The sequence below is a fragment of the Silene latifolia genome, chromosome 2, assembly GCF_048544455.1.
Source record: "Silene latifolia isolate original U9 population chromosome 2, ASM4854445v1, whole genome shotgun sequence".
Taxonomy (NCBI): domain Eukaryota; kingdom Viridiplantae; phylum Streptophyta; class Magnoliopsida; order Caryophyllales; family Caryophyllaceae; genus Silene; species Silene latifolia.
The window spans coordinates 195,692,447-195,705,350 of NC_133527.1; the positions used below are offsets into that span (position 1 = coordinate 195,692,447).

General features: G+C 35.1%; 1 protein-coding gene across 2 annotated transcripts; it reads left to right on the forward strand.

The window, feature by feature from the left end:
- Positions 1 to 514: 514 nt before the first annotated feature.
- LOC141644214 (uncharacterized) lies at positions 515 to 7,838 on the forward strand. Of its 2 annotated transcripts, none has more exons than XM_074453683.1 (7): positions 515 to 702; positions 3,203 to 3,300; positions 3,400 to 3,519; positions 3,619 to 3,697; positions 4,008 to 4,094; positions 4,354 to 4,416; positions 7,523 to 7,838. In XM_074453683.1, exons 2-7 carry the CDS (start codon positions 3,245 to 3,247, stop codon positions 7,598 to 7,600), a joined length of 483 nt encoding a protein of 160 aa, XP_074309784.1. In that variant the 5' UTR covers positions 515 to 702; positions 3,203 to 3,244; the 3' UTR covers positions 7,601 to 7,838. The 2 variants fall into 2 exon arrangements, with proteins under 2 accessions (XP_074309784.1, XP_074309785.1); XM_074453684.1 differs by lacking the exon at positions 515 to 702 and adding an exon at positions 2,650 to 2,784.
- The last annotated feature ends 5,066 nt before the right edge of the window (positions 7,839 to 12,904 follow it).

A 12,904-nucleotide genomic window follows, 5' to 3' on the forward strand; every position in this document is an offset into this window, starting at 1 on the left:
AAAAATTTTGCACCCTACAGTCTACAGAGTACAGACCACGAACCCGTAACTTTTTTTTTTTTGAAATTGTCATCTCATTAATAATCAACTAGGCGTAGGTTACAATGAAGATAACAAATAGACAAAGGAAAATCAAGATTGATAACGTAAAAAATACATTCAAAATAACTATCTAAATATCAGTAATGGCGCCGCGCTCCAAAATCATAAATTTCTTGAATCTATGAATAATCGATGTCTTTGCATCCTTCTTGATGGAGGGAAACAGTGTAGCCGTCTTGATGTATTCATCCACGAAACAAATCTGATAATCTCCCCGTCGATTAAAACTTATTATATTGATAACAATCCCACGGAAAAATGGAAAAACCCCGAAAGAAGGGACGGAACAACAGATCTCACCAAAAGGGAGACTATTATTGAAAATAAGATAGATCTGCATGGGTGGAAAGTGAGGGCACCACGTGCCCTCACGTGATTAAAAAAAAAAAAAAAAAATCTGAAAAAATAGAAGAAAAGACGCGCGATGACACAGTTAACTCAACACAACTACCCAAAATAAAACCAAACCCTTACTCCCCAAATACAACCACCCACTCCCACCTGCCACCTCACTCCTCGGCCGTCCACGGTCCACCGCCGGCCTCCTCCTCCGTCCACCTGCCATTAACGGTCCACCTGCCGCCTCGCCTGCTTGTATTAGTAAGTTCATTTTTCCCCAAATTCAATTATTGTTCATTTGATTGATTGAATATTGATGTGTAATTTCTAAATTGTTATTATTAATTTGTTAATCTTTTTATCTATTTGTTTAATTGTAGATTTGTGTTAGTTTAGATTGAATGATTGGTTAATTAAATCAATTTTGTCAAACCCTTGGCAATTAATTTCGGATAGGACACTTGGAATTATTTGCGAAATAGTATCAGTGATGAACTTTTGAATAATTATTTAGTCCCTTATATTGAGAGAGATTTTTTTGCAGGTTAGTGATAATGATGTTATTATGCGTTTTCAAGATACGAATCCTCCTTGTCCCCAATTCCCCTCACATTTCCCTCTAATTTCAAAGAAACAAGAGACTCGGATAGTGGTCACCTGTCTTTTGGCTGCAAACATGGGTTAATTGTTGGTTTGCTAGTGCAAATTTTCAGATTTTCTTTCTAACTTTAACCATTTTTAAATTACCATTACGTATTTTATGACAGATGAGTTTATTTGATACATCATGTGCAATTTAGATTTGGCTTTGATTGTTTCTATTGCGTTGGCTTCTCTTTTGATAAAGTGTATCGTGATGAATTAGTTTGTGTAGTGTGTGTTGATACCATTCTTCTCCGATATTCGACCCTTTACCGGCGCCGCCTCCGACCACCAATAATCAAACCCTAATAAACCCCAAAACGCCAAACAAAAAAAAGAACTATTACCAAAAAGAAATGGAAGAAAGCATTAATTTGTTGAATAATTTACATTTAAGAAGACAAATACTTGTTTTACGTTCAAATTAAAGAAATTTGGTTGGTTTGAAATGTTTCGTGATTGGAAGTTGGGAAAATTGGTTATAAGTATTTTAGCTAAGGGTATGAAAATGGAAATTATTGTGAAAAAAGTACCGAGTTGAGTAACATGTGTACTGCGAAAATAAACTACGTTATATTGTTATCTATTGACGATATTGGAATTTTAATGTATAATGTCGTCCGCAATTTTTTCTTAGTGTGCCACCCCTTTACTCAAATCCTGGATCCGATCCGCTCCTGCTTTTAAGTAGGATATACTAACCACAAGTCCACAACCACTAAGCTAGCTTAACTCGTACTCTTTATAACAAAACGGATTATTACAATGTATAAAAAAAAAGGAATATGGTTATTCTTTTCTAATGTCGTCCGCAATTTTTTTTCTTAGTGTGCCACCCCTTTACTCAAATCCTGGATCCGATCCGCTCCTGCTTTTAAGTAGGATATACTAACCACAAGTCCACAACCACTAAGCTAGCTTAACTCGTACTCTTTATAACAAAACAGATTATTCCAATGTATAAAAAAAAGGAATATGGTTATTCTTTTCTAGCCTCTTGGGCTATTACTAACAAAACGGATTATGGTGGGTTCTAAGTAGGATATACTAACCACAAATCCACAACCACTAAGCTAGCTTAACTCGTACTCTTTATAACGAAACGGATTATTCCAATTTATAAAAAAAAGGAATATGGTTATTCTTTTCTAGCCTCTTGGGCTATTACTAACAAAACGGATTATGGTGGGTTCTTTCGTTTTTATATTTCCTTCTTAAACGGTCAGGTCTTATTCTATACACCGGAGCTCCTCTACTTTAACTTCTTTTCTATCGATTGATAGCTTGTACAGTTCAAACTTTTTTTGACTCTACCCATGAATTATCCAATAATGGGTCTTTCACTATTAGATTCACCTGGACATAACGGTATTTCATTTTGAAAGTTAGCTGGATAGCTGACCCTAATAGTCCGTTTTTATGTATAATACGGATTTCGGGATTTTAGGATCCCAGAACAAAAATATCTTTAAAATATTGACCGAAACCAGAAGAGTATAATTACTATATTTCATAGAAAATCAAATTTAACGGTAAATACTAGATAAGCCTGATGGGATCGAACACCAAACCTATTATAATCACAAAATAACTACGGTTGCGAGGTGTCAATCGTCAAATTAAGTTAAAGCTTAAGTCCTCGCTCAGTATCTCATTTCGTTGCGCTCTTCAGTCTTCACTATCGGGGAACAACCACCTGAGGTATAAACAAAACCTAATTTTGTAGTTCGATTTTTTTGGGTTATAATTGTCGTGCTATTATTGTGTTTATAATACTGTAATTTGATGTTTGTAAACACAATCTGAAGAATTCTGGGAAGAATATTGAGAAGTTGATTATGAATTTTGAATTACCTATGATATGTCGAAATCGGAAATTCTGGTTTTTGTTCGATTAGTTTTTGTTTGGTTGATTTTGTTTCATTCTATTTATTCAGCTTGGTGTTTGGATGTTTGATTCCCCAAATTGTTGATTAAACACATGATATCATTCTCGGTTTCGAATCATTCAAACTTGGCAAATGAGATAGCTCTGTGTTATGTCCAAGTATTTGTTTGTTGTACTTGTAAGCTTTACCTCAATGTCTAAAGTAGTGGTGTTTTGTATTTCTGTTGGTAGGGGTGTCAGAGCTGTATTATCCACTACTACCCACATTGTTCAATGTCAGAATCATCTGTCTTCGGTACAGTGATGCTTCGTCTCAGGGAATCATGCAGGTGAAAAACAATTTTCTTATGTGTTGACTATTGAGTGCAGTGAACCCTCAATTTTTTGCTTGATTGTTACTTTATGAGCGTTTTGTTTTGATTAACTAGGTATTATACGGGTTATCCCAAGGATTTAGGGCCGTCTCGTGTAATTCACTTTACATCTGAGCGTGAGTTTGTCCAACTCCTTCATCAAGGTTACCCTGTGGTTGTTGCTTTCACCATCAGGTTATATATTTTTCCAGGTTTTACTTTAGCCCTTTTTATCCTGGATTTTTTTTTTGGTGCCTGTGGTTTCAACCATTGTAAAATGTGTGAGTTATGTAGGGGGAACTACACGGAACATCTTGATAAAGTATTGGAGGAGGCTGCTGCCAAGTTCTACCCTAGTGTCAAGTTTATGAGAGTACGTTTCGTGTTCATAATTTTTATTATTTCACGGTAGGCACAAATGCATTCCCCTTCAAAATCATGTAGTTGTTTGATTGGCGTTTCTATTTCTTACCAATGAGAAAAGTAGAGGTGGTGCTTGAGTGAGGGAGGATGCCCGTGTCACTGGATGCTATTATGATGTGATCTCCGTATCTCCTCACCGCACTTGCCCGCATTTTAGAGCTCATTGTTCTCCCTTGTGTTGTTCTATATAGCTGATAGAATTTTGGATAATTTACATTTAGTACCGTATCTTATAATTCTAAATTCACGTTGTTCTTCAGGTTGAGTGCCCTAAATATCCAGGGTTCTGTATTGCACGGCAAAGGAAAGAATACCCATTTATTGAAATCTTCCATAGTCCAGAACAAGTATGTGTCATCATTTTACCTGAATCATTTTTGTGTTCGAACAATAACATTGTCAAAGTACAATAGCTCTTGTAGACTTTCACCTTCTATGCGTTGAATGAAAGGTCTTTCCCTATTGGTTTTCTCTGTCATTGTATATGTATCAATTTCTTAGAAGGGAACATTGTTGTCAATAGCTACAACTCTATCCTATCCTTTTCCTAGTAGAAGGAATAGGGGAAATAATGTCTCTTACCTTTTCTTTTCTACCCTCCTGCAGGCTGCTGCTCAGGGTAGAATCGCGGATCCAAATGTCACAAAGTACTCAGTGAAAGTTCTCCCGGTAAGAATCTCATAAACTTCTCCTGGTGCTTAACATCCTCATTTCTCATTAGTCATGTGAATTCGAACTACAACCTATGACCTTCTGCGTCACTTTCTGAGTTTCTGTCTCCTGTAAATTCCTTAAAAAATTCAAGTATTGCATATCCTTCATACCCTGTTCTTCTGTGTCACTTCGTCTCCTGTAAATTATTTTGAAAATATTTCAATTTTGTGCTTTTAAGTTTGAGCTAACTTCACTTATAGGCCATGAGGTTTGTCTAATTCTAATTTTAATGATCTAAAGTTGTGATATTTTCCACTTTATTGACTTGACCGATTGAAATTCTTACTTTGGTAGTCTGAGGTATAACCTAGTCAACCTTCATTTAAACTAATACTGTTTTCTTAGCATAACAAAGTTCGGCACTAAACATTATAGTAAATATTATCAGGTTTCACATGATTTTGTGAACGACTCCTCCAGAAATAAGCATGTTTTTAATGATGCCATCTTCGTTGCTGATATTCCAATAATATTATGTGCTGCTTGTAGTGTGTTCTGGGTAAAGCCTTGTAATCCTAAGTTCAAATTGAAGTTGGAAATGGGGTATTGGAGTTCGTAAAGTATACTAGGCAGCAGGCACTTAGGCAGTCAGGTGAAAGTAACAGTCAGTGTTTACGGTGAGTATAAACGACAATTTGAGGAAGTCATCCATCTCCTGTGTGCTGGTGTTAATTCATGGAGTTCTTGGCTGACTCTGGAAAGAGACGAAAGGAGACTACTTGAAACTTCTCTTACTTGTGCATGGTTGTGTTAATCTCTTGATAATGTCCCTTCCTTAAAATCACTCCTCTCCAATTCCTGTGCCCTTATTATGGAACTATGGATTATGGAAGGCACTTTTCTTTTATGGTGGAGCGTTCTTGCCATCCTTACTTTCCATTTGATATAGATTTGATGGCAGAAATTATTTGTCTTCACCACTTATCTTCCTTTTATCTCCTTTTTTTCCGCATTGGAATGGCAATGAACTTCAACCGCATAGTGGTTAGGACGGTGAGCTAGGTGGTCGTTGGGGTGCCTTTGTTATGGTTTAGGTTGCACTGGCGTTGTTAGATGGATGGGTGGTGTTGTTAGGAGAGGCTGGCAGTGATGTTAGTGGTTGGTGAGGAACGGGTTTAGGGTAAGCGTGGCATTTCACTCACCAAAACTATTAACTGATCACCCATAGGCCATAGAAGAATACTTCAGCTATTGAGCGGGATAGAGGAAATATAACGTATTTTAGTTGCTACCATTTTGAATTTGAACAAGCCTCGTGAAATAGATAGGTTTGAGTCGAGTTCAATAACATTGAGCATTGTGTCAGCCGTTCATTAGTCTGACAGTTTGAAGGAGCCCACACAACTTAAATATTAATTCAACTGATAAGCAAATCAATATGTGATTTTTGAGGGTTATATCAGAGTTTTTTTTTTTTTTATAAGGAAAGGAAACTAGGTCAATCGAAATCGACCTATAACATCCTTGCGGATGAGAGCGGTAATCGCAAGTCAAAAACCTTCAAAATACCCAAATCATTAAAGAATAAGGGAAACAAAAGTGTACAAATTAATACTCTCAAAGAAGTCTTGCAAAAACTTTGAGCCACATAGAAAATAAAAATAAAATTGGAGAAGTTAGAGATATTCCCCATCTACAAAAACTCACAACCACTTGCTAACGGAGGATTAAAATTCAGATCTACATTCCAAATTCCAACCCAGAAACTGAAAATGGAGAAAACAACCAAAGAACCAAATATACTCCCAACACAATTTTTGTAATTGAGTTTTGCTAAAATCGAATCAAGAGATTAAACTCATGAATCTTTTCTGTATAAATTCATGTTTATTTTAAACCTTCAAAACGTATTGATTGTAAATAACTCCCCGATGCTAAAAATGGAGAGTAAAAACAATTACAGTATATCTTAAAGAAGGTAAAAAATAAAACAAGAAAAATAACTGAAGAAAAAATTGCTAAGTGAAAAGAGGAAGACATTGCTGGGAATCCGGGGTTATATCAGAGTTGTTTTCTTTAAAATGTTCCCACTAAGCTTCATTGGAGTATTAATTCCTGACAGGACAAAAAAATGTTTTATTTTATCTACTTTGCTCATGAAGCGACATAGAGTAACTGGTGTCAGTTGTCTGTTTTTGAGCCTAAAATGATTTACACACTTTCATCAACGGTGAGAAATTTGCTCTCTTAGATGCAGTTTATCATATATACATTTAAGGCATTCACTTGCTGTCCACTTAGTCAGGAGCCAATGATCCACGTGCTTTCTGTCCACTTACTTTCCGTCTATTGATTACTGGCATAATGTATTCTTAATCAACTTTATGTTTGGGAATCATCTCATCAATGGGAAAACTCATTTCCCACGGAGTTGAACAAAAGACTCGCTATTCTATGGCTTTGAAATAAGATGTAATAAAGCAAAATAACTCATAAGCTCTTTGCGTTTTTCACCCTGTGAAATAGTTGTCAGCTGATGCAGTTTTGTACACAATTTTATCGTAGGTTATAATAAAGGGCGTATTTGCCTTTTGTTTTTTCCACAGTAGGATAAACTTTTCTGCATCTGATCCCATACACTATATAAGGAATCTTTGTTGCACTTGAGCAATATATTGGAAGCTGGTTATTCAGCCTTTTGCCTTCTAAATTGGTATGATGACTATATGAATGCATAGGGTAGCTGGGTTACCAGTATATTAAAACTATATGTAAAAGGCCCAGTGTTTCGGTACCTTACATAATCTTTCTTATGTGTTTGCAATGCATCATAATCTTTCTTATGTGTTTGCAATGCATGACTCATATGCATATATTTTCTGCCGTGGGTTTTGTTGGCTTAGGATATTTACTGCACGCTTTGTAAAAAAGTGCGTAAACAATATTCGAGCACGCAATTTATGCTTGCTAGATACTTTTGTGCAGTTACATTAAAATTGCGTAGAATCATTGCTCACCCTTTTTATCATTTTTCTTTTTACCTCCAAATTGTCCTTAGAAATGTAACATCATGTGTCTCCAATCCCTAAAGCTGTTTGTGTTCTCTCTGTTGTTTTTGCAGTTCAATTATGACGTTAGTACCTACGGATTCAGAGAGTATTTCAAACGTCACGGCGTTCAAATGACTGATCGGAAGTGAATAAGCGAGATTTTGTAGGGTGACTCGAGCTCTATCCTTTGTATCCTATTAAAAGAGGAGTATTGTCTAGCTTAATCGACAACTGTTGACAGAATTATTAATTTCTCGTACTTTGGCAGCATGTGGCACTATTTGGGTGTATTACATACGAGTAAGTTAATCAATTCTTTTTAGAAATTCATACAGTAATCATTTATTTATTAATCAACCAAATAAGTTGGTCATGAAGAACAGAAAATCATAGTCCATAGTCCATAGTATAGAATGTAAATATGTCACATTAAATCATTAATGCAGCATTCCACTAAGAACCGTCGGCCGTCGGACGTCTTATATAATTATTACGAGTATTATCCATTTTCGGTGCTTGCCAACCTCTTTTGCCTTATAAGACAAAAACATGATATTGACTATGATGCTAAATTGCCAAGTACCCGTATAGTAGACCTGATAACACTCATTTTATCCCCAACAAGACTATTTTTATAAATAGAGACCACTTTATGTCATTCGTACCCGTATACTGACCTGGCAATAAGGTCAAACGGGTCGGATTTAGGTCGGGTTATTTTAGGTCTTTCACTAATTCCGGGTCATTTCGGGTTACGGGTTCGTTGGTAGGGTCTGCTTCGGGTCAAGTGGGTTAGGTTATTTCGGATAAGGTCATTTTGGGTCAATGTATAAGAGAGAAAAAGCGATTTTAAGGTCATTCGTTTCAATCAGAGTCATGTTTTATCGGTCATTTTCGGATTGGGTAGTTTTGGATTGGGTTATTTTCAAGCTGGGGTTAGTTACAGGTCAAGAAAATTCGGGACATGTTCGTGTCAGGTCGGCTCAATTCGAGTTTTGGGTCACATTCAGGAGATGTAGTTCGGCATTTCGGGTCTCGAGTCAGGCTTTTCGAATTGGATCAATCAGGTCGGCTTGCTTTTGTCAGGTCTAATTGCTTCTCAAAATCTGTGTGTCTGCTTTATATGACCCAAAGAACCGGTCGTATGATTTACAGACATTTTTATTTCAGGACCTTGAAATCACTAAAACCGTGTATTATATACACTTAAATTTGAGTCGTTTGGGAGGTCTTATTAGGTCATGATTATTTTTCTACCATGTGCCTAGGGTCGCTTCATGAGTTACCGCATTCGATTCCAATCCTAAATAACAAGTTTTCATCTATTTTTAAGGACTACCCCATTTTTGTCCGAGACTAGTTTATCGCGTACCTAGCACCTGCACCCTCAAATGTCATTTGTAACTTCTCAAAATTTGTGTGGCTTCTTTATCTGACCCGAGAAACCGTTTGTTTGATTTACGTACATTTTTGTTACGAGACCTAAAATTCCGAAAACTGTGTATTATAAACTTAAATTTGAGCCGTTTGGAAGGCCGTACCTGGTCAAGATTCTTGTTCTTCTAGTTTTTCTATTAAGTGTCTGGGGTCGCTTCATGAGTTACCGTATTCGATTCGAACCCTAAATAACAAGTATTCATCTATTTTTGAGGACTACCCGATTTTCGGTCGAAAATCGTTTATAGCATACCGATATTCTCAAATGTTCTCTGTTGCTTCTTAAAATTTGTGTGTCTGCCTTATCTGACTAGAGGAACCGTCCGTATAATTTACAGACATTTTGGTTCCGGGACCCTGAAATCCCGAAAACCGTGTATTATACACTTTAATTTGAGCCTTTTGGGAGGTCGTACCAGGGGATGTTTCATTTTCTCCCAGTTTTTCTATCACGTCTCTGAGGTCGCTCCCTGAGGTACCGTATTTGATTTCAGGCCGAAATAACAAGTATTTATCTATTTCTAAGAAGTTCCCGATTTTTGTAAGAGACTCATTTATCCCTTACCGGTACACTCAAATTTCCTCTGTTGCTTCTCAAAATTTGTGTGACTGCTTTATCTGACCCGAGGAACCATCCATATAATTTACGAACATTTTTGTTTCAAGACCCTTAAATCCCGAAAACCATGTATTAAACACTTCAATTTGAGCCATTTGGAAGGTCGTACCGGGTCGTGATTATTTTTCTCCTAGTTTTTCTACCTCGTGTCTCTACTACGTGTCTCTACTATGTGTTTGAGGTTACTTCATGAGTTACCGTACTCGATTTTACCCCTAAATAACAAGTATTCATCTATTTTTAAAGACTACTTGACTTTCGTACGAGACTAGTTTATTACGTACCCGAACCCTCAAATATCCTCTGTTACTTCTCAAAATTTGTGTGTCTGCATATCTGACCCAGTGAACCATTCGTATGATTTACGACCATTTTTGTTTCAGAACCCTAAAATTTCGAAAACTGTGTATTATACACTTAAATTTGAGCCGTTTGGAAGGTCTTACCTGGTCATGACTCTTTTTCTTCAAGTTTTTCTATTACGTGTTTAGGGTCGCTTCATGAGTTACCGTATTCGATTCTAGCCCTAAATATAACAAGTATTAATCGATTTTTAAGGACTACCTGATTTCCTCTGAAAATCGTTTATCTTGTACCGACACCCTCAAATGTCACCTATTGTTTCTCAAAATTTGTGTGGGTGCTTTATCTGACCCGAGAAACTGTCGTTATGATTTAACATTTTTATTCCGAGACCTAAAATTCCGAAAACCGTGTATTATACACTTAAATTGGAGTTGTTTGGAGGTCGTACGAGGTCATATTTCATTTTCTCCCACTTTTTATATCACGTCTCTAAGGTCAACACATAACTAATAATACAACATTTCCCAATACGTTCTTAATTCTTGTGAAATATCTAAAACGACTTATATTATGAAACCTATGGAGTATTTATTGTAAAACAAATATACTTAGTAACCCTACATAAACTAGACAGTGGCGGATCTGACCCAGTGCAGCAAGTGCAACTGCACTAGGTCTGGAGTGCATAAGCAAAAAGTTTGTGTATACGTTTTTGTATGCATCTCTAAAAAAATTTAGTTTGAGAAGTGAATGTCTCGAAAAAATTTCGTAAGTCTTTGGTATCCAATTACTTTCATAAGAATATCCATTTCATTCATTATATATTATGTGTTGTTCATAAGAATACTCTACCATGAATACCCTATTCATATTATTTGCCAGTATTATTATTATTGTGCATTTGTTGGTAGTATACAAGTGTCGAATAAATTCATTGTCAACAAAAGAAAAATAGTTTAATATCATGTTATTTGAAGAAACAAAAAATTTCAATTGTTTTGAGAAAATGTTATTTAGCCTTTAAATATTTGTTGAAGACTAATCAATTTTTTAATTTTTTTACTTTATACAACATTATTTAGGGAACAAAATTTCCAAATTGATCATTCGACTCAACCTTCTGAGACATAACCAACTGTTTAATATTGAGGACAAACAGATCGAAAAAAGCAAATCAACTACCTCAAAAAAAATGATTCTTTGAAATATGTTTCAAATAATTATGAAATAGGAGGAGAATATCTTACATAACAAAACCATATATATATCTTTAGTTGTTCCTCCAAAAAATATTGAAATAACAAAAATTTAATAGAAAAGTGAGTCAGGTACATTAACATGATGAACAGTAATATTGTTTTCTTTAAAAAATTTCAATGTTACTCATTTATTAGTTAAAGAAAATACAGAAGCATGTTCTTTGGAAAGTTGACTCAGCCCTTCAAAGTTTCCCGCGTTAATATAGACCATTTTACGTGAGACGAGAACTATATCATCCACCGCTCAGTAAGAACACTGAAAAAAGGAACACTCAATAATAGGGTACGAGTGTCGTAAAATAGGTCAGAAATACGACTCCTAAATAAAAAAAATCATTTACCCCAATATTGGGAAACGACAACTCAAAAATTATCCTATAATAACTACATATTTTCTAAAATGTGATGATTATTGTTGAAATTGTGATGATTTTCTACAATGTTTTGCTATAAAGTCTTTTATACTGTTATTACTTTTATGAGCTGGTATTACTTGTTTATGTATAGCTCATGTCCGCTTTTCTCTTTCAAAATAATTAAACTTTTGAAAAATTGTGCAGCAAGTACAAATATTTGTATGTACATATATGGCATCTTTTCAATGTATATTATCAATATTTTAGTAAAACCGATCATTCCGAAAAGCTTAGACGATGCAACTTGAGTATCGTCGGGCCCAAAAACTATTATTGTAAAAAACAATATATTGGCACCAAATATGTTGCTTCAATATCATGTTTACTAAAAACTAAAATTAGTATATTGATTGGTCAAACATGTTAAAACCTTTAAATATGCCAAAAATCGGTCAATATGTCGTTTACCAAACACCCTCATTATTTGTATGTATATTAAACCTCAATTACTACAATTTTGCCACAACTTTCAGTATTTTGCCACAAATGTTGTTAGGTTTATAAGTAATTTGCCACGACTTTTGTTATTATTATTGTCGTCGTCGTCGTGCTTATCATCATCATCATCATCATTATTATCATTATTAACCGGAACTTTTATTAATAATTATCAAAAAATACAATAAATTAGTTGGCAGTCGAGATACAATCTGAACCCCCACTCCCTTAGCAATAACAAAGATAAGTCCAACAAAAATGTAAGCGGCCGACTTGGTATTTTTTCCTTTTTGTTCTCTTATTATTATTGTTATTATTTTTTATGTCTGTTTTCCTGATTTTTTTTGGTTCATTCTTCCTGGTGCTCAATGGTGTTATTTTGTATGATTGATTGTTGTAATTTGTTTATTATTTTGCGTCATTCAGATACCATTGGTGGAGTATCTTGAGGCGTATGACAGTGAGTTTTACATGATTGTACGAGCTATGACTAATGTTACTACAGATTTCGACTTTCTCCTCAGGTTATCACCTCTTTCCTTATTTTTTAAAATATTTAGAAATCATATTATTTATACGTAGCGGTTGTTCACATAAATCCCATACGTTAACAATTTTTATTGATATAAGTAGGTGTTTTCGTGTAAGGCAGCAGTTATCCTTTCAAGTAAAACAGTCCCAAGAACCGTCTATATTGATGTGGAAAATACAGACGGGCTGTGTGAACTTTGTAGAGAACTTTTAACCGCCTCGTTAACGCTGCTGTATTGGTATATTTTCCTCTTTGTTCTATTATTATTAATGTCCGTTTCTTTGATTGCCGATTTGTTTTTTTTTTTCCTTTTTATTCTCTTATTATTATTGTTATTATTTTTTTTAATATCTGTTTCCCTGATTTTTTTTTGTATGTGTGTATTTTGTTAACAGGTAATAGTTTGGTTGTGGTTGATCCAGCCGACTATTCGTTAGGGCTGCTGT

Coding starts and splice junctions, on each gene's coding strand:
- LOC141644214 (XM_074453683.1), top strand. CDS start 3,245: ATGTCAGAATCATCTGTCTTCGGTACAGTGATGCTTCGTCTCAGGGAA. Junction 3,698..4,007: donor CTAGTGTCAAGTTTATGAGA/GTACGTTTCGTG, acceptor GTTGTTCTTCAG/GTTGAGTGCCCTAAATATCC. Junction 4,417..7,522: donor ACTCAGTGAAAGTTCTCCCG/GTAAGAATCTCA, acceptor TTGTTTTTGCAG/TTCAATTATGACGTTAGTAC.